This window comes from Canis lupus, chromosome 8 (assembly GCF_011100685.1).
Source record: "Canis lupus familiaris isolate Mischka breed German Shepherd chromosome 8, alternate assembly UU_Cfam_GSD_1.0, whole genome shotgun sequence".
NCBI classification, from domain to species: domain Eukaryota; kingdom Metazoa; phylum Chordata; class Mammalia; order Carnivora; family Canidae; genus Canis; species Canis lupus.
The window spans coordinates 28,211,249-28,232,460 of NC_049229.1; the positions used below are offsets into that span (position 1 = coordinate 28,211,249).

Genomic DNA, 21,212 nt, shown 5'->3' on the forward strand with positions numbered 1-21,212 from the left:
TAGAAAGTTTCATATACAGTAGATTTTTAAGTAATACTTTAATTCTTAATACCTCATACTCTATAGCACTTTTTAAAGCTCCATTGTTCCTGAAGATTAAAGAACTTGAATAATTTCACAATCAGCTAAAATGTAGCCTTGAAGACTCATAATATGCAAATACAAAAAACTCCAGCTTGTTTTCACAGCAGACAAAACTTCAGAGCCACAGCCTTACTTAATTACAGGTTTGTTTTTTTTTTAAATTACAGTTTTGAACAAGAACAATACTTGATAGTTGTTACAGAGTTTTATCAGTAGACTCCAAATACTTGATTTGAACTAGCAGAACAATGATAAGTATATGGAATGTATATATATGGAGGAAATGTATAGCATTATTTGAACAGTGGTTACACAAAGTTACAACATGGTTTGTTTTTGTATATGGTTTGTGGTTTGGAATTTTTCTGTTAACTTGTTATTACATTTTTATCCCAAGAGCTTTGTTTATGACATTTGAAAATACAGTCAAAACTAAGGATTAAAGGTACCCTAGATGGTATGACATTTTAAGTCTCAAATTTGTAGTATAATAGTTCAATTTTATATAACATTTGATACTTTTATCATGTTTATTTAAGCTTATTTATAAAGTAGAATTGTGGTAATGCAGAACTCAAAAAAACACAATCATTTTATTTTATTTAAATTCAGTTAACACACAGTCTTTTTAATGAGCAAAAAAGAAATGATTTCCTCTTAGCAAATGTATTCTCCCAGTGGTGTTGGTGGCCTTGCAATGCTGCATTTTCCCTAAATTCTTGAATGGCAGATCTATAAACCCATCTGCTCAGTGGGCCAGAGACTAGTCCATAGTCATGAAACAGAACAAAGGTGAGGAGCCCACAGGGGTATCAGACTCATGTTTTGTTCTTCAGACATTTACTGAATGTCAACGATATATCCTGAATATAAAATAAGACACTGTCCCAGCTTCTTCCAGTCCCTTTTGCCCCTAAGCAGCTGAATTCATGTGCTTCTGGTCTTGAATAAATACCATTTGCTCTTTCCAGTAGATAAAGTGCTTCAGATTAGTTGCCATTTAATAATAAATGTGGAAAGAGCAATAAACCTATTTTTTCTTCTTTCAGTTGGAATTATCACCATCTGAATTGTTTGGCTTTCAGTTATTGAAGGGTCTCAGCATGTTTTTATTTTCTGAATCTGAGTTACCTTTATTAAGGTATGATAAAAAGTCATGAATTCAGAGTTAATTTAGAATTTATAATTAAAACTGTAAGTGGCATCAGTATCATTGCACATTAATAGTACAAATGAGGGGGAAATGCCACACATAATATATATAGCTAAAATGATAAACCATCATGTTGCATATATTTTAATGTACACATTTAAAAATATTTTAATACTTAAATGAGCAAAATTGTGTTTTGCTGTCTTTGCCATTACTAGCTGCATGACTTTAAGCTTTCTAGGTTGTATTTTCTACCTTAATAAAATGAAGAAATTGACCTGTATGAGCTCTTAAAGTCAGTTCCAACTCTGATAAGCTTTAATGATTCTGAATTCAATGAGGCAGACCCAGCAGAATTACTATCCCTCAAAATGCTTGATTAAATATTAGAGAAGTCATTAAAACTATGTCTTTTAAAGAGTATATTATTGTTCACCATGTAACTTTTCAGAATAACCTAGTCACAGAGTTCCAAATTAATAGGATTTTATTATGTTTGAATTCTACTAGGACTGAGAAGGGACCCTTGTTTAGGTACTTATAAGACAATAGACGTGATTAAGATAAATAAAATGAGTTATTCACTCACTATAATAGTATATAAATATTTTGCTTAGACCATCAAGAGGAAAACATACCTTGTAAAGATACTTGCCTGACTTGCTTTTGATAATCTGAGTAGCCTATTTTGTGTACCTTCTAATATATTTATCATGCACATTGGTTTTAGAATAAGTCCTTGTCCATGTGTCATAAGATTTATGAGTCTTGTACAAGATTGCATTGGTACCTTATTACCATTTTGTAAAAATTTGTATTGTGATAATCATTACTGAAAAACAACACAAATTAAAGCAATTTCCATGAACCAACAGTTGTTTTGCTAGTGTTAACTTGTCCTTTTAAGGCATATATGTATGGTGCATTAAATTGCCGGATTGTGGGGGTACGTGAGTGGCTCAGTCAGTTAAGTGCCTGACTCTTGGTTTCCACCTGGGTCATGATTTTGGGGTTGTGGGATTGAGCCCCATGTCAACCTCTGTACCCAGTATGGAGTCTGCAGGAGATACTTTCCCCTTGCCTCTCTGTCCTCTCTGCTACTCCTCCAACTTGCATGCTCTTTCTCTCTAAGATAAATAAATAAAATCTTTAATAAAATAAAATAAATAAATTGCCTGATTGTGGCTCAGCATGTAGGCTTGGTTTTCTTATTATCTCAAGTTGTGTTGTTTATTTTGTTTTGTTTTTTCTCTACAGGTTAAAATTCTGTGTCACCAGTTGCTGGTCCAGGTGTGTGACCTACTCAGGCTAAAGGACTGTCACCTCTTTGGACTCAGTGTTATACAAAGTAGGTCTTTCTCCCACCGCTGATAGATTTAACCAACTATCCCTGGGGAAATGATATTTTATTGCTGTAACTTAATTTGGGCATATTGTGATAAGATTGTGATTGTCATAATACCCATAAACTGGTTATTACTTGTAGTCTAGTATTCATTTTTAAATCTTAACTGATATGTATTTCTTCTAAGATTTAGAATTTTAAACCATGCATTATAGTTTGAACTTAAAAATCAGTTCTTTTTAAGGAATCTAGATTTTGTGTTTGTTCTTTTCTGTTTTAGTGAACCAAGCTTGATTTTTGTTGCCTTGCACTCAGGGAGCAGCTGGAGCTAGTAGGAAATTATCTTGGATGTTTTTATAATTTGTTTTATAACTTCTGACATTAAAAAATTTAGACATAAGAAAAATAACTTTCCTCTATTCAAGTTCTCCTACTGTTGACTATATAGTATAACAAAATGATCTACTAATTTGCTCTCATTTTCTGTTTTTTCCTCTTCATACATTTTTTCCAATTAGACTGTATGACTTGGAGATGGGGGATGAGTTTCTGCTATATACTTTATGTGAAGGTTTTCTCCACATAAATGGCTCCATATAAGCCTCTTCCCCCACCCCATCCCCATAATATTTGAGTTAAGTTACCAGGATTTGCCAGCACCATTCCTTATAACCTTTTTCTTTCAAATCATATTTTTAAATTTATCTAATTTACTCTTATGTCAAAAAACCATTTATATCTTTGTTCAGGTTTTCAATAATACTTTTAATATACTTTTTTGTGAAATGTATTTAATTTTTTACTTGTATATGGATCATATTCTACTCCTGGAATTAGTTTAAATGTAAAGGTTTATGACATCTTGAGAATCTGTTAGTGTCATAAATGCTTAGATCTGCCAAATGGGAAAGTATATCATGATCAGCTGAAAAACAAGGCCCTTCTCCACCAAAATGTGAACCATTTTCAGCTGTCTTTTTAGGAGAGGCCAGGGACCCTGGAGCAGTGAGCACCTCAACCAATGAATCAGCCATTTGCTCTTTGGTTTCTTCCTGCAATAATTAAAGCAATAAAAACACAAATGTTTAACTCTATCCTTCTATTAGTACATCTCTCAGTCATACTTTCAAGGAAGGGTCTGGGAGAAATAAGATGCTGTATAGATTCTAAAAAATTTTTCTTTTATTCTAAACTCAAAGTTTTAATTCTTTTAATGCTACAACTACAGCCAGACTGTTGATTTGTGTTGTTCAACAAGTCAGCCTAATAAAACCAGTTTACAGCTTCCTTAGATTTCAAAATAAGAGTTTTAAGATACCTTTTTAAAAAGAGATATTGTAGTGTGGCGAAAGAACATTGGAAAAGGAATAAGATGACCTGGTTCTAATTCTGGTTCTACCACTAGCTAGCTGTGTGGCTTTAGAAATATCACTTGACTCTCTCAATTTTACTTTTCTCACATGTCAACTGAAATTACCTGCTTGTCAGATTTTGATATATGCTTTAGAATGCCTAAAATATAGAGCCATGATCAAACTGTCAGATGGTAGAGAGATGGTGATAGTTTAAAAATATGTGCTATTACACAGAGAACAGTCTCATTTCTGTTCATTATATTGCTTCTTCAGTTGGCAACTCAAGCCAAACACAAATCATATTCAACAGGAAGGTTGTCTGGTCTTGTTCATTTCATGTTTAATTGGTAGCATATGAGAGATGGGAGATAATTTAGTTGATCTGATAAGTGAATTTAAGTAACCCTTTTTTTGTATCTGAGACCTCTTCTTTATCCCTTTCATTCAAATTGGTTGGCTTAATATGTCATTTATAACAGAGTAGCTCTACCTTTCCTATTCTCTTATGCCTTTTTCTCAGTTAAAACACTCCAGCATTCAGTCAGTTGTGTTAACCTTGGAGTAGTCAAAGAGATACTCTACTCTTCCAGAGTGAGTACATTTATTTTTATGTAGAGCTTTCCATGAGCATACTCCCTTAGTGATGGTTAGAGAAAAGAGAATAAACTTTTTAGGCTTAAAACTCTGAGGGTACCTAATTGGCTCAATCATTTAAGCCGTGAACTCTTGGTTTTGACTCCGGTCATGATCTCACTGTGTGGGATCGAGTCCCATGTTGGGTTGCTGCACAGCTAATAGGAAGTCTGTTTCAGATTCTCTCTTCCTACCCCTCAGCCCCTCTCCCCACTCACACACACACACATGCGCGGTCTCTCTAAAATAAATAAATAAACTCTTTTAAAAAGAAGATGGCTTTGTAAGAGAGAGAAATACTGAGATTTTAAGAGATTTGCTTTGGGAAATCTGAAAATTTTAATGTTTTTTTACCAGCCTGTCTTCACATGTTTAGATCACTTTTACCTGGAGTTTTAACAATCATAGCTTCTGTTCATCTTAAGAACATCATGCCCTTGAGGAAATACTTTGACATTCTTTTTTTGCATGAGATTCTTTTCCTCTTTCCACAGGATCAGTCCCAAAGGCAGTGTAAGTAATGACTTGCCATTTTATCAGGCTATGCTATATGTGGAGAACACAGAGAAGAAATAGCCTTAAAGGCTGTAGTTCACAAAACTTGGGGCAAGTTCCCCTCACTTGGAAATAGGCAGTTATTCTCAGGGTCTCCTAATTTCTTACATAACAATTAGGATGGTGTTTCTGCCCTGTTTCATTATTCTCCACCTATGACAAGAATCCTCTGAGAGCTCAACGAAAGCATGTTTCTCTAAAAGCAAGGAAGCACACAGTGTTGCAAGTTTGACTCTACATTAGGTTGACCGTAGAAACTAAGTAAAAGTGGGAGGTAGAAGCTAGTATTTCTTCTAAGTAATACATATTTTTAATAGTATGTGTTCTCTATTGCAAATGCAAAATAATTTCAAAAGATGTCATTAATGTCTAGCCAACCTTTTGGCTTTTAGTATCTTGTTGAGTTTTCATGGTATTGTGTGAATTCAAAACACATTCACAAATCTTGAGTCTTTTTTTAAAAACCCATTTTTGTGTATATTCTTTTCTTTTAAATTCATCTTTATCATCTTGTATCCTTTTTTAATGTGCAGATAATGAACATGTCTATATGGAGTTGTCACAAAAGCTGTATAAATATTGTCCAAAAGAATGGAAGAAAGAGGCCAGCAAGGTACGACAATACGAAGTCACTTGGGTGAGATTACATTTATAAGCAAAATTATTTTGATTTTTTAAAAGGTTTATTTTAGCTATTGTATATTAGAAAAATATTTAGTTTTTAAATTTTAATTCATAAAAGTATTATGAAGTAGAGAATGGGAAACGGAAATGAATTATAAGTTCTAAAATGTCATGTTAATGAAGTGTATTAATTGTTTATAGCACATAACAATAGTTTTTAAGTATCTGCTTAAATAATGTTGGATAATAACTTTAGTAATTTTGGGATAATGCTTTGAAATGAAAACCATGGAAAAATTGCTTACTCCTCATCTCTGGCTGTATTAGCTGTCAAAACTGATGTTCTAGAAGTTATTCATAATTTTTAAATTCATTTTTACTACACTTCCCTTTGCTACTTTGCTACTTTATTATACTGATGATGCCTTTATTTAGTAAACATCAATTCCATTTACGTGGGGGATCATTCACAGGGAATCTACCTGATGTTTCCAGGATCACCCTAGTAAATCAGGAATAAATCCCTAGTGTCTATTCAATTTGTATTTTAAGAATTCTTGGAATAAATGGGAAGGCTACTTGAAAGCCAACTACAAAGTAAGGCACATTAAAGTCAAAATAAACAAACAGCATATTAGAATTTGGTATGTGGAATGTCAGAGGAACAAGAGAACATTTGTAATGAGGAGCAAATGGTCACCACGGGGGATAGAGTTGAGAGAGGAGCTGGATCTCAACTAGAAATTTCCACTGGTATTTATTTTTATCTTCCCTTATGTTGTCATTGGCATTACAGTGAATGAGTATCAGATACGTGATGATGTTTTATAACTTCTCAGTTTTTCATGAACTTGGTATCCAGAGGGACATTTGTCTGCCTTTTGCCAGCCACCACCCATTAGAAGATAAAACCTTTCAAGATATAAAAACTATCTTGTAAATTACAGAATTTTGTTGCTTTTGAAACCCCTTTTTGTGGTAACTAAAAATAGCTTGCTTTTTATGTGTCATTGTTTAGGGTATTGACCAATTTGGACCTCCTATGATCATTCACTTCCGTGTGCAGTACTATGTGGAAAATGGCAGATTGATCAGGTAGGAGGACAAGGACTCCAAACCCTTACTTACCCAAAGCACTCACCTCCTAACATACTAAATAAAGTACTCATGTTTGTTTCCACCCACTAGGATATACATTCCAAAAGAGCAAGGATTTTTTTTAAATTCTTTTTGTATGCTCGTATATCCTCAGTTCCTAGAACACTCAATAAATATTTGTTCATACTGATACTTACACAAACTCAGAATTTACCATTTCAGAAACTCAGTTTATCATTTGTATAGTAGTCAGTGTTGGAAAACTTTCAGAGGTGGTTTTGTTGACTGATAGAAAATACTAGAAATGTGAACTCTGTTTTACTTATTTACTTCTAAACTCTGAGAAACACATGTCAAAAAGATACATTTGGCTAATGAGTTATATGTGAGGTTCGTTCTTAATATTTGTATTATTGCCATATGTAAATTTAAAAGTAAAAAATATTAGCTGTAAATAATTTTTAAAAGGTTAAGAAACTTTTTTTAGTTTTTCTAAACTTATGTGAAATATTTACTCAGTTTACCTACTAAGTATGGAATGTGCTGAAAAGAAGGAAAATATGTTATTTAGCCACTAATTAACCCCCTGGGGCTAATCAATGTTTAATTCATCCCTCTACTACTTCTTTTCCCCAGGGATGAACTAGTCCAAACACTGTGTGGTCAGCATTATAAAAAGAAGTGCTCTGAAAAGTACTCTGTCCTGAGGGAAAAAAATTACATAAATGCTTTATTTTTAAACTTTTCATTCTTAAACACCATCTTAGTTGAAATCAACTCAGGTTTTTATTGTCATCTGCTAATGAGCTATGAATCTCAGGTAAACATTCGACCTAAAATAATAGGAAGGCAAATAAACTCATTAAATACATACACGCATACACGCACACACACACACACACAAGCACGCACTTTTTTTTTCCTTGCATTTTTACTTTGATCACAAAGGCATCCCATTTGCCTGTGACATTTTTTGGAGCTTGACCATGTTTTTCCCCAGTCAGCACTTCTTACTCAATGTATTTAATGGGAACTATATTTATTTCTGACCTCAACAGATTGTAATGAGCGCAGTATTAGTATTTCCATTTGTGAGGAGTATCATGATTGTCATAACATGTGCATATAAAACCACACCCATAAAGTAACATCCACTCAATTAAAAAAAAAAAAGATTTAAGGCAAGTTTTTTTTTTCAGTTCATTCATTCTGAGGGGAAAAAAGCACTATAAGTTAATTTGGGGGGGGGTCATATAAACAGAAATATTTTTAAAAGGGTCTTAGAGTATTTGTAATGAGCTTAGCTGAAAACCAAACCAAAACAGAACAGCAAAACATTAGAGCCAGGATTGTCCCCTCAGATTTGCGAGCATTATTGCAGCAAAATAATTTTAATGCAGACAACAAATGCTTAGGCTTCTATACTAATCCTTGTTCAGTGAAATGTTAACTATATTGGAGTGGAGTGATTCAGACCTTGTTTCCATTCTCTGAATGAATCAAATGTTATAGGCCTCAGGAAATGGTATGTTTGCTGTTTGGGGAGTCAGACTTGGAGTTGGTGACCTGGGTGAGGCAGCAATCAGGTATTAGCTACAAGCCCTCCCCCCTTTTTTTTCAAGGAGTTGGGCGTGGGGAGGGAGAAAGAGGGAGCTGAAACAGAAGACCTCTTGTCACCAGACGGACAGCAGGATTTGGGTTCTGTTTACACGCCATTGGATTGTTCCATCAAATGTGAGGTCTGTTTTCTTTTATTTTCCTAGTGACAGAGCAGCACGATACTATTATTACTGGCACCTGAGAAAACAAGTTCTTCATTCGCAGTGTGTACTCCGAGAAGAAGCCTATTTCCTGCTGGCAGCCTTTGCCCTGCAGGCTGATCTTGGGAACTTCAAAAGGAATAAGCACTATGGAAAATACTTTGAGCCAGAGGCTTACTTCCCTGCTTGGGTAGGCACTGTTTTCGAATCTTAAAGTGTTTTCTCTAGCACATCTCTAGTTCATTATGCTGCTATTCCTGTTGCTTCCAGAAATGGGAACCCAGATGTTTGTGGCCAGTAAAACCCTCCATGATGCCCAAATGTAAATTTAACACCTGAAAGCATGGTACACATGATCTCTGGATATAGTTGATCTGCCACTTACAGCTAATGGGGAAGAGGATTGCTGTCTGTCCTGAATATGATGGAACTTGGAAGTTGCCAGCCTTCTCTTGGCATTTGTATTATCTTTATTTTCTTATTTTACTCTTAATCCAAGCATCATTTTCTTCCCTTTGAAGGGAGAAACACATTATCTTTTAAAGATAAGATCATTTACAACTTTTCTTGTGTTGAGAAAACAAATATAAATAAACTCCTTGCTCTGCTGGCCATCTCCTCTACTCCCAAGAGAGGAAGCATGCCATTTCTTCAGCAAGAAAATTTAGATTATTCCAGCATGGCCTGTCTCAAGTGTCCTTTCTCCACACAACCCTGCCCATGTATGGTGCCCACTTGTCCTCATCCAGGTCTCTGCTGTAACTTGCCTCCCTTCACATCCTTAGCCTCTGCTCAAACTAACTTCGTCAGTTAGAACATACAAAGTGTATTTGGCTTGCCCCACCTCATCCTCAGGGAAGAAAGGAAAAAAGAACTACCGTTCTCACCTTGCCTTCTCAGTAAAGCCTCTTGAAAAAAATAACATATATTTGATTTTTTACCTTCCTTATTTCCCAAGTGAACTCCTCAGGGAGCTTCCTTCTGCCTTCTTTCCTTACCACTTCACTTGTGGTGCTATCCCTAAGGTCACTGGTGACCTTGAAATTGCCAGATCCAGTGGACACTTCCCACTTCTTTCTTTGGCCGCATCTGACACTTAACCACTCCCATCCTGGGAGATCTCATCCTAATGAATGCTTTTTAACAACCACTTATGTGCTGGCAACTCCCAAATCTGTTTCTCTTCCCTGTGACCATTAGATAGCTCTTTACCCATAGGTATCTCAAACACAGAATGCTCCAAATCAAGGTCATCTTTTTCCCACCTCAATTCTATGCATTCCTTCCTCTGCATCCCTAATCTCAGCTACTGCCGCTGCCATCCACTTAGTCACCCAGAAACTTGAGAGTCATCAGAACTCTTCCCCCATCACCCTTCTTTCTCCCTGCCCTATCCAGTCATCTGGAACATCCTCTAATATAAAGCACTGATCACCTATCACCTAGCTTAGGAAATAAAATTCTCTTGAATTTTTGCTGTGGTTGACTTCCTAAATGTTTATTGTTATTGTGTGCCCTACCCATCGTCGTTCTGTCTCCCAGGTTCCAGCTCTTGTCAGCACTCAGCAGCACTGCTCTGCGGGGCTTGTCTGTGCTTCAGTCTTCACAGCTTGCACTTGAGTTGCTTTTGCTTCTGATTTAAACCTTCCGTGGCTCCCCTATCACCTTCAGAGTGAAAGCCTGTCTCTCAAGCATGACCGAGGAACTTTCTGGGATCTGATCTCTGCCAGTCTTTCCAGCTTCCTCTCTGGTTGTCCTGTGCCTTGAATTTTATGCTCTGACAATATCCAGCAATTCCTATGTCTCTGCACGTCCTGTGGAGTTTCACACTTGTGTTCCTCCTTCTAAAGTCCCTCTAGCTGGAGAAAGCCCTCACCCCGTTTGACCTGGCTAACCCCTGTTCATCCTCTGCCTGGAGGAACCGATTAGGTACCCAAATGCCCTTCCTCTGGGCTCTGGAATACCCTAGACACAGTGTTTTATGTCTTCTTTTCAAATGATCTGTTTATCTTTTGCCTCCAGTAAACTGCTTGGTTGTATATTCTAATGGACAGGCACAAATGTCACCTTTTCTGTTTCTTCAGCATTTCACGTCGAGGTGCTTAATATAAGGTTTTGTGGACTGACAGTGCTTCTGTTGTTAAAAAGAAACCACAAAAGGTGTCAAGCTTTTACATATTCAGTGTCTGTGGAACCCAAATCAGCCTGTGTTTCTTTCCCTAGTTGCCATCAGGGACTCAGTGAATCTTGGTATTTTATTTTATTTTATTTTATTTTATTTTAATTTATTTTATTATTTTTTAAATTATTTTTAAAAGATTTTATTTATTAGAGCATGAGATCACAAGCAGGGGAGAGGGGTAGAGGCAGACTCCCCACTAATGGGGAGCCTAATGTGGGCCTCCGTCCTAGGATGCTGAAATCATGACCTGAGCTGAAGGCAGACGCCTAACCGACTGAGCCATCCAGGTGCCCTGAATCTTGGTCTTTTAAATCAGAGCTCACCAGTTAGGGTGCCGTAGCCTCCAGGGTGCTGAGATATGAGTGTCTTCAATCTTTGGGATCACCAAAGCCACTTACTTCAGTGCCTTTACAAATACTATTTTCTGAGTGTTCTTTGATCCGAGAAAAGTTGGATAACTCCTAACTTAGGTTACCTCCATGTAAAAGGAGTCTCGAAGGAAAACTCTGTAATTTTGAGTTCTTAGCAAAACTTCTTAAATGGCCAGGAATTTATCAAGTTTAATTCAATAGGAAGAAACAAAACATCATTATCTATAAAAACATTTTAAAATTAAGAATCCTTTAATTTTTTTTTCTGATGATGTTAAACACTACTCTTTTTGCTTTCTTTGCATAATTCTTTTCATATTTTATAATCCTCATGAAATCAGCTAAGACTTAACTAATCAGCACCTTTCTCTTAGCCTGCAGCTGCTGGATACTATATATTTTGGGCATTGAAAGGCTTAGGCTACTCTCTGATGAAAACCTGAGCCACAGTGAATTGCAATGAATGTTTGAATGAAATTGTTTTCTCACAAGTATTCAAATAGAGCGTTCATATCAACCTTTTATGCAAAAACCAGACGTGTTTCAGAGAATTCCTCCCAGTCCCCTGCCTTCTTTGGATCAACATTTAGAACCTCCCACTCTTGTGGCTGTAATTTTAGAAGAGTTAAGTAGAATCCAGAACTTGGAATATGTGTTGACAGTCAATGTATTGCATGGTACCGATCATTTTGCAAGTATAAACAGTGATGTGTATAAAATTTTGCAAGTTTGCATGGGTTTTTTTTTTTCTTAGTGAGTTTAAAGCCAAAAGAACATATTTTTCTCATTTCTTGTGATTTTTCTTCTCAGATCTACAGTACTACAGCTATATTGACTTTGTAGCTTCTAGTATTAGCTGATTCAGCCTAGTAACATAACAGATGGTGAAAACAGAATAAAAGTGGGAAATTTCCTACTGGAAATTAGCCAGTTTACATGGCCTATTTTAGGTTCTTGTCCTTTCATCATTTTGGGGATGTGAGGGTAGAACTTCCATCCCTCCAACAAATGTTGCATTGCATATCTATTGTATTCCAACAGGTTGTTTCTAAGAGAGGGAAGGACTACATCCTGAAGCACATTCCAAACATGCACAAGGATCAGTTTGCACTGACCGCTTCCGAGGCACATCTTAAATACATCAAAGAGGCCGTCCGACTGGATGATGTTGCTGTGCATTACTACAGATTATATAAGGTACAAAACTGTAGTGTGTTTGCAGCTTCTGAGGAAAAAAATACCTTCTCCATTAGAAGAAGATTTTGTTAAAATTTGTCATTTCACTTTTTAATGGGCTTTTTATTTATTTTTTAAAGAGATTTATTGAGAGATAGGGAGCACACGTGCACACGTGGACACACATGTGGGGGTGGGGAGGGGCAGAAGGAGAAGGAGAGAGAATCCCAAGCAGACTCCAGGCTGACACAGGGCTTGATCTCATGACTGTGAGATCACAACCTGAACTGAGACCAAGAGTCGGGCGTTTAGCCTGCTCTGCCACCCAGGCACCCCATCAAAGGGCTTTTTAAAGAAAAAAGTTTCATGTGAACTGTTATCATAGGTCAGTGTTGGAGTTAATGGTGCTTTTCCTTGAGCCTGGGAACATGATGGAGTCTTTCTTTAATGGTTCTGATACTGAGATAACAGGTGGCTTCAGATTGTGAACCTAGCTTTTCAGTAATTATGAAATAATTATCTTTCTTTTTTCCAAATCTATATGTCTGCCTTGGGGAGTAACATTTGCAACTCATTTGATCAGTAATTTTTAATGTTCCTCAAAGTGAGACCATACTTGCGTTGTATCTATTAATAAGAACCACCACCACAACAGCTGATGTTTATTAAGTATTGTTTCTGTGGGGCATGCTTTATTTTCTTTTTTAGATTTTCACAGTTCTGTAAGATAGAAACTGTGATGTTCATTTTACAGATGAGGAAACAGTCCAAAGACCATGAAACTAGCAAGTGGCAGAGCTAGAATCCTAACTCAGGTCTACCTGACTAAAGGAATTTATGGATAAAAAGTGTTTAAAACAGTGCCCAGGGCAGCCCCAGTGGCGCAGCGGTTTAGCGCCGCCTGCAGCCTGGGGTGTGATCCTGGAGACCCTGGATCGAGTCCCACATCAGGCTTGTTGCGTGGAGCCTGCTTCTCCCTCTGCCTGTGTCTCTGCCTCTCTCTCTCTCTCTCTCTCTCTGTCTCTCTCTCTGTGTCTCTATGAATAAATAAATAAAAAATCTTAAAAAAAAAAAAAAACAGTGCCCAGCACATCTTAAGCATGATGTTAAGCTGTTACCATTATCACTGTTATTACTATGCTTCTTATTACTACTACACCCTTTGTGGTAAGATTAGCATAATTGGACCATTGGAAGCTGGACTGTAGTTTAGGTGTTACTAGATAATCTTCCTGGCTGGTTCAGATAATCAGATAGATTGGTTTCTCCTGTTAAACCTATACTGTATATACCTTTCTTGATATAAAAACATACTAGTTGGGAAAAATCCAAATCCATAGTGAAAATAGGCTATGTCTTGTCTATGCCATATAAGGATGCATTTTCTAAACACATTTCTTCCTGTGTTCATGGGAAAACTGGCACTAACCATACTCACTTATTTGTATTGAGGAATCTCATAATGAAAATATTTTAGTTACTTAGTAATTTTATTTATCTTCTATTTTGAACTTCATAACCTTATATCCCATTATTATAGATAAGCACGTAAAATATGTGGCCAAATTTCAGAGTACACTTAAAATTCAGAGGAACATTTCAGGAATTTTTTTCCATATGCTTATTGTAGTTTATTTTTTGCATAGTTTATGGTTTAGCCAGTAGAATGTATATCATATTGTATGCAACTGATGAATCCCTGAACTCTACCTCTGAAACTAATAATATACTATATGTTTAAAAATTTTTTTAAAAGAATGTATATAGTATTGGCAAGTAATAATTGAACTTCTTTTTTTTTTAATTTTTTTTAATAATTGAACTTCTTAGAAATAAGTATTTTCTTTCCAAACAAACTTAATCAAAGCCTTAACAACCTTCTATCCTCATGAAATGAGAGCCTTAAATATTTAGGCTTGCCTCTGATTTTGGCTTCAGAGTTGACACATGAAACCTGTAAAATCTAGTGCATCTCAAAATATAGTTATGAGATTAGATTCAACATTCTAACATCTAAGGAAAGGTAGAAAACTAAAAAAATAAATAAAGATAAGCAGCAAAAATAGTCTTGTTTACCAGAGCTTTCAATAATGTAACTATTTAGACTATTGTCAGATATGAAAGTGTATACAATATAGTGAAAACACTAATGCTTTGAAATCGAAGTGGCTTAAAAAGTAGAATATACCATTATTGATTTAATAGGTTCTCATGATTTTCTTAAACCATAAAGTAGGGATGCAGAAAGATGAGCAAAGTTATTTTAAGTTAAAAGCTTTATAATCCTGAGATTTCTCCTTCTGTTTGTCTTCTTTGGTGCTTAATTGTCCATTATACAAGAAGATCATATTTTTTATATGATTTTGTTTCTGTAGGATAAAAGGGAAATTGAAGCTTCTCTGACCCTTGGATTGACCATGCGGGGAATACAGATTTTTCAGGTTAGTGAATGAGAAGTTAGTGTCAAATGCTGTCTACTGTGTCTTCCATGACAGTGTGCCTGCATGGTCTTTGATAGGTTCACTGGCTCATTTCTGGCCATGGATTGGTCATTACTTCTTATTTGTCTAGTACAGATGCAGGTGATGTAGAACAGATGAAGTGATACAGTCCAAGCCCTGACAGTAGTCAGTTCTCTAAAAAGAAAATAATAAGCCAAAGATTGGACCAGGTTCATCACTAATAGATCATTAATATCCAAACATTTTTCTTTGTGGTTATTGATTTTAAATACTCTATTTAATCCTCTGGAGCATTAGAACTGTATAAAGAAAAAAAATGACATTTTAACACAGTGCCAGACCAGACATTTTAATTTCCATTGCAATTTTCTGATAAAGCTCATCCCTTGAATAAGTATTAACTGTCATGCTTTTGCAAGTGGGATAATATTATACAACAGCCATGAACAGGGGAAAGAGAATGCCTCTTTCTGTGAGACCAAGGAGAATATGAGGATCTCTTATCTTTGATTTAGGCAAATACCCAGTTATGAAAGTCTGAGTACCTTACCTCATCTCTTGAATGCCTGAGTCTTTTGGACTTTTTATTTAAATTTAGAGATAGGCTCAAAGGGAAAAGATTGCCTTGAAAGGCCAGTTTAATGCAGTTACTCGTTAATGCAGTTAATGCAGGAACCCAAAGCTACAGTTTTGTATCACTAATGTTTTAATTACCGTCTGAACATTTCCAAAGAGAGTTGAGGACCTCCTTCAGATATTAATTACCACATTTTAGTTTTCTAGGAGAGAGGTTAGAGCCATTGTAGAGTGTCTGGTGGTTTCCTCCATAACTCTGCATGCATTATTTTTTCCACAGAATTTAGATGAAGAGAAACAATTACTTTATGATTTCCCCTGGACAAATGTTGGAAAGTTGGTGTTTGTGGTAAGTTTAAAATAACTGATTAAAGAAAAATTGCAGTTGTTTGTTTTTGTGGATTTTTGTTATTCTTCTCTCTTTTGTTTTGTTTTTAAAAACGATATTGTCCCAGGCACAAAAACTGGTATTTTTAAAAAGTTGAGGAAGAATACCACTAGCTTTCTTATATTCTTACTGTATATGCTTTAATCCCTGCCACTCATCAGTAGTGAATCTAAAATTAAGGAATCCTAAGGCAAAAGAAATTACTAATTTTAATTTGTGAGTCTCGTCCCCAGTGTGCTATCCTAAGTTACTCTAGTTGCAGAAGAAATATAATGGGGAAAGTACAAGATGAGTTTATCAAACAGAATTATTTTCAAAAGCCTATAGCAAAGGGAGCAGAAAACAGAAAGCCATAACCACAAGATAAATTACTTATAGCATAGGAGTTGGCCAGTTCTTTTGAAAGTTACTTCTTTGAGCAAAGAATAAAGAGTGATATAACAAGATGTTTCTATTAATATCTAACTCTTTGAAACTCATCATTACAAAGAAGGATCTACAGTTCTTAACAGGAAAAATACTGTTATTTTTAGAATATTGAGAATAGTATCCTTTTTTTGTTGTTGTTGTAGGAGCGAATTCATGATTTTTCCCAGCTGTTTCTCTATTTTGCCAGCTATATCTGGTTTTTGGTAGGGTTCAAAGAATTACAGTTAATAATATGTATATCTAGTGGTCATTAAAATCCATATTTTTTCTTCAGAAACTGTTGGAAAAAATGCACAAAGAAAGGAGGAAGATAAGGATTTGTACACATGTGCTTCTCTCCCATAAGGAAGATGGCCTATATAAATAAAGGGCTGTATTGCCAAATAGCATTTGGGTACTGACTCCACATTACTCTGTGAAGTCAAAAGACCTGTTCCTGACTTTACATTATTTTAATTACTTGGGCACAGTTCAATCTGATTTCACTTTACTCATACATCGAATTGGGCCTGACCTGCCTCCTCCTCACAGGCCCTTTGTGAAAGGATCTGAGCTATATGAAAATGAGCGAATCATTACCCTAGTTATCCCTGTCATGCCCCAAACTGAGTAGTAATAAAGCACATTTATGGAATTGAATGTTTTAAGGGTCCTGGACTCAGTGGTTCCTGAATCTAGTTATGTATCAGCCTCATCTGAGGAGTTTGTTTAAGATAAAGATTTCTGGGCCTCATCCTTCTCCCATAAGAGATTTTTGATCCAGTGTGGATTGGGGACCAGGTATCTATTTTGGTGAATTTCCCAGATGATTCTTCTCTGATCCAGCCCAGTCCTGCCCAAGTCGTATGACCTTAAGCAAGTTACTTAACCTGTGTGCCTTAGTTTCTTTGTTCCCAACTGAGGATAATTGGTTCTTCCCTATAGGCTTCTTGTGAGGATTAAATGAGTTAATACCTGCCTGGTGCTCATTAAGTGGCAGTTATTACCACCCTAACATTGGGATCCACTGGTGCTTCCTTTAAAATGAAAAGTCCAGGGGTGAAAACTCCACCCCCCACTGAAATACACAAAGCCATATTGTTTTTTATTGACTTTGTGTAGTTAGAAAATGCCTCCCTCTTTGCTTTACTTCTCCCCTCTGGCTAAGAATTGTTATGTCTGGAATATTCCTTTTTTTTTTTTTTAATAAATTTATTTTTTATTGGTGTTCAATTTACCAACATACAGAATAACACCCAGTGCTCATCCCGTCAAGTGCCCCCCTCAGTGCCCATCACCCATTCACCCCCACCCCCCGCCCTCCTCCCCTTCCACCACCCCTAGTTCGTTTCGTCTGGAATATTCCTTTTGCAGTCCTGCTGCCCCATTCAGTAATGAAGAGGTGAAGGAATTTATAATATCCATGACTATCATAAACTTTGCCAAACTCTGACCATCAACGTATGTTAATGAACTTTATGTTAATGGCCTCAGGCTTAATGAATGAGATTCCTTATATCTTTATGATGGAGAAACTTAAAATACTATCTCTTCCTTTCTCTGTCTCATCCCTTGAACTGTCCCTCTAGCTTCCAGCTTGCTTGCTTGCTTTCTTCCTTCCTTCCTTCCTCCTTTCCTTTTCTCTTCTCTTCTCTTCTCTTCTCTTCTCTTCTCTTCTCTTCTCTTCTTTTCTTTTCTTTCTTTTTTCTTTCTTGTGCTGTATGCCCATCATGGGGCTTGAACTCACAATCTTGAGATCAAGAGTTGCATACTCTACAGACTGAGTCAGCCAGGTGCCCCCCAGCCTCTCTTTTTTATCCAGCTAAAGAAGTTTTTCCATTTTTTTTTCTTAACCCTATAAACAGGAATTTGAAGTGCTATCCTGCTATCATAACTCCTTATTTCCTCATCAGAGTTTGTCACAAACTATAGTTATTTTATGTGTTTACTTACACATAATATATTTCTATGAAGGTAAGGATCTAGTCTGTCCTATGTACTGTCATATTCTCAGTGACAAGTACAATGTTTGGCTCAACAAATATTTGAATGCATTATGCTTCTAGAATTTTTCCTCTTGTTTGCTGAATTAGGGTGTTGGAATTGCATTGGAAGATGTTTTCATGGTGGGCCCTTCTCTTCTCCATTGCATAAGTGGCCCAACTAGCCAGAGAAATCAAAGATATTCCCCAACAGTCCTTCTCAGTCAGTGTTTACCAGAAGACCCTGGCTAGATACTTCTCTGAATTTTTGGTAAACTTTGTCCTGTGAAATTTTTGAATGGGAAAACAATAATTTAACTCTCAGTGGATTTTTAATGGAGCTTTCTACATTTATTTCTGAATCTGTAGTTTTCTTTATTAGAAAGAAAATGAAAGGGACCTTGGCAAATTAGAGACTTCTTTTCCCAAATCCGATTTATGCTTTCACTCCACAGGGTAAGAAATTTGAGATTTTGCCAGATGGCTTGCCCTCAGCCAGGAAGCTCATCTACTACACAGGGTGCCCCATGCGCTCCCGACACCTCCTGCAACTCCTGAGCAATAGCCATCGTCTCTACATGAATCTGCAGCCTGTGTTGCGCCACATCCGGAAGCTGGAGGAAAATGAAGGTATGGGGGTCTTGAGTGAAGAAGAAAATGGTGCCTTTGCCATCTGTGGCCCCTTACCCTAGAGCTGCCATCAGGGGGGCTCTAGAACCCCAAAGAATAGGATCCAAGGGGCAGCCCCTGTGGCTTAGCGGTTTAGCATGCCTTCAGTCCAGGGCATGATCCTGGAGACCCAGGATTGAGTCCCACGTCAGGCTCCCTGGGTGGAGCTTGCTCCTCCCTCTGCCTATGTCTTTGCCTGCCCTCTCTCTCTCTCTCTCTCTCATGAATAAATAAATAAAATCTTAAAAAAAAAGAAAAAATATGAATCATTTCCACTGTCTGTCACCAAACTACTTCTGTTTTTGGAGAAAATTGGTGTAACTGCCAGGTGTATTGGCTTCCTCTGCTGCCACACTGCCAGTTCTTCCCCATGATGACTCATCAGTGTAATAAATACATCTCTCCAATGCTGACATGAATGTTAGGAGGAATGAAGATGGGACAGAAGCGCCAAGGAGACTTGTAAAAATAGGTAACTTAGGTGTAGAGCCCATCATTTGCCAAATTGGCCATGTTCCTAAATGGCCAGCTTATAGAGCCTTGAAAAGTTTATTTATTCCACAAGCTTTCCCATTAGCATTTTAATAAATTCTTTAGATGATGAGGGGAGCCCTTTAGAGCCTGAAAGAACTCATGAACCTCCCATATAGGTTCTAAGGTAAAATTACAAAGAATTTTCAGTTCTTACAAGGCAGAGTTTTATCTTTTACCATACATAGTACCAAGCGCATTTGGGGGCTTACATGAGGAAGGCAATGAAGGAATGATAAAGGTGTTAATTAGATTTCTTAGTTGGATAAATGTTGATAGAACTGAGAAAAGAGACATCTCTCTTTTTCTTCTAAAGAAAACATACCTAGTTTCTTCTACTTAGAGATTCTTCTAGATCTAAAGAAAGCCTGAACTAAGTTTCTCTGGGCCCGCCTTAGCCTGACTCCAGTTATCTCATCCACACTTAAGAGCTTCATCATTTTTACAAGAAAGCTCTTTTTCTGGTGTTGGTTTACCAAAACAAACAAAAAACCCACACAAAAAGAGACTGTATTTTTTTTTAATTTAATTTAAAGTCACCTTATCTGAACGACTCTTTTAGTACGTTGTGGTAGAAAATGATCATAAGAATTCTTCCATAGCATTAAAAGAGAAGTTTAAAAAATGCTTTTGTCATGAAAAAAGGTTTTATAACCCAGTTTTATTCAACAGTTGGAGCTTATTCTTAGATCATATGTCAAGAGGCTACACTGCATTCTGTTTCAAAATTACATCTGAAAAGCTTTGTGGTCTCTGGGCTTTTACCACAGAGAGAATACAAAGAACACCAACATAGTGACGATCTGTGCTGTTGACACCCTTGATTACTAGGGAGACAAGAGGCTGCATTTTGCAGGTCTTAGAATAAATTTCAGAATTATGTAAATATTTCCTTCAGTTTGTAACTGAGTGGTGTGACACTTCTTAAACGTTTGTACTGGATCTAAGTGATACAGCTGTAAGAAGGGAACTCTGGCCAGCCGCATAGAACACCAAAGCTGCTCTGACACATTGACAGGAAGTAGATTTACCCTAAGTTCCTATGAGGTAAAGAACAGGTTGGCAGTGCTTGCCTTCTAATATACTAATGAGTATAGAGTAACTGTGACTGACTCTGAACCTGCTGGGAGGTGTTGGGAGTAAAAGGGCTGTTTGTAAAGAGGTAGAAAAACTTTTAAGTTACTAGAGCCATAATTCCCAATTGTTTTAGAACTCCAGCCTCTAAAGAATTTTTTAGAAAACTATTTTCTTTCTGCTTTCCACCTTGCAAATGCCACATGGCTATTATTTTAAAGCAACAGTGAATAGAAATTGTATGAGAATTTTGCAGACTGCTTTAGCTCTCCATCTTCATCTCATCCCCTGTTGCCTTCAGAAAATAAGAATCTTTAAAACGCAGTCTAGCTCTAAAAGATGGGTTGTAGATGATGCACGTGAGATTTGTCTCAGCTGTGTTGTGTTAGGCTCTGGTATCTAGCCCCAGTCTGTTTTCTGCATGGCTGTGCATACTTGGCTGTTGTGTTGTAGTCAGATTCCTTAGAATTGATGTGAATGGCTGGAGCACAACAATGTACACAAAACCTTCTGCAAGCATTTCTGCGTTTTGCTTCCTTGAAAGTGCATCTTCTCTTTCTGCTGATGCTCCTTCCCTCTCTAGGGAGCCTATGGTGATTATACTTCAGAGTTGGATTTAGACATCAGGAGTGCAAGTGTTTTCACTTAACCAAGAAACAAGGCAATTAAATCCATCAAGGCCCCTGAGAACCCAATTAGTCTACAAATTAGCAATTTCTGAAATAATATCTATTTAACATTCCCCAAATGCATTCTCCATCTTTAACATTGTTCTAATGTGTTATT

General features: G+C 36.6%; 1 protein-coding gene across 3 annotated transcripts in view; it reads left to right on the plus strand.

Annotated features, from left to right (window-relative positions):
* FRMD6 (FERM domain containing 6) overlaps positions 1-21,212 on the plus strand; it is a 232,166-nt gene that overhangs the window by 198,991 nt on the left and 11,963 nt on the right. For 2 of the 3 annotated variants that reach the window (XM_038544706.1, XM_038544705.1), the window contains 8 exons: positions 2,495-2,585; positions 5,659-5,762; positions 6,768-6,844; positions 8,611-8,797; positions 12,202-12,357; positions 14,712-14,777; positions 15,655-15,723; positions 18,608-18,782. In XM_038544706.1, the coding sequence (XP_038400634.1) occupies positions 2,495-2,585; positions 5,659-5,762; positions 6,768-6,844; positions 8,611-8,797; positions 12,202-12,357; positions 14,712-14,777; positions 15,655-15,723; positions 18,608-18,782 (925 nt within the window). The remainder of the gene's footprint in view (positions 1-2,494; positions 2,586-5,658; positions 5,763-6,767; positions 6,845-8,610; positions 8,798-12,201; positions 12,358-14,711; positions 14,778-15,654; positions 15,724-18,607; positions 18,783-21,212) is intronic. The other variant, XM_038544707.1, reaches the window with a different exon arrangement.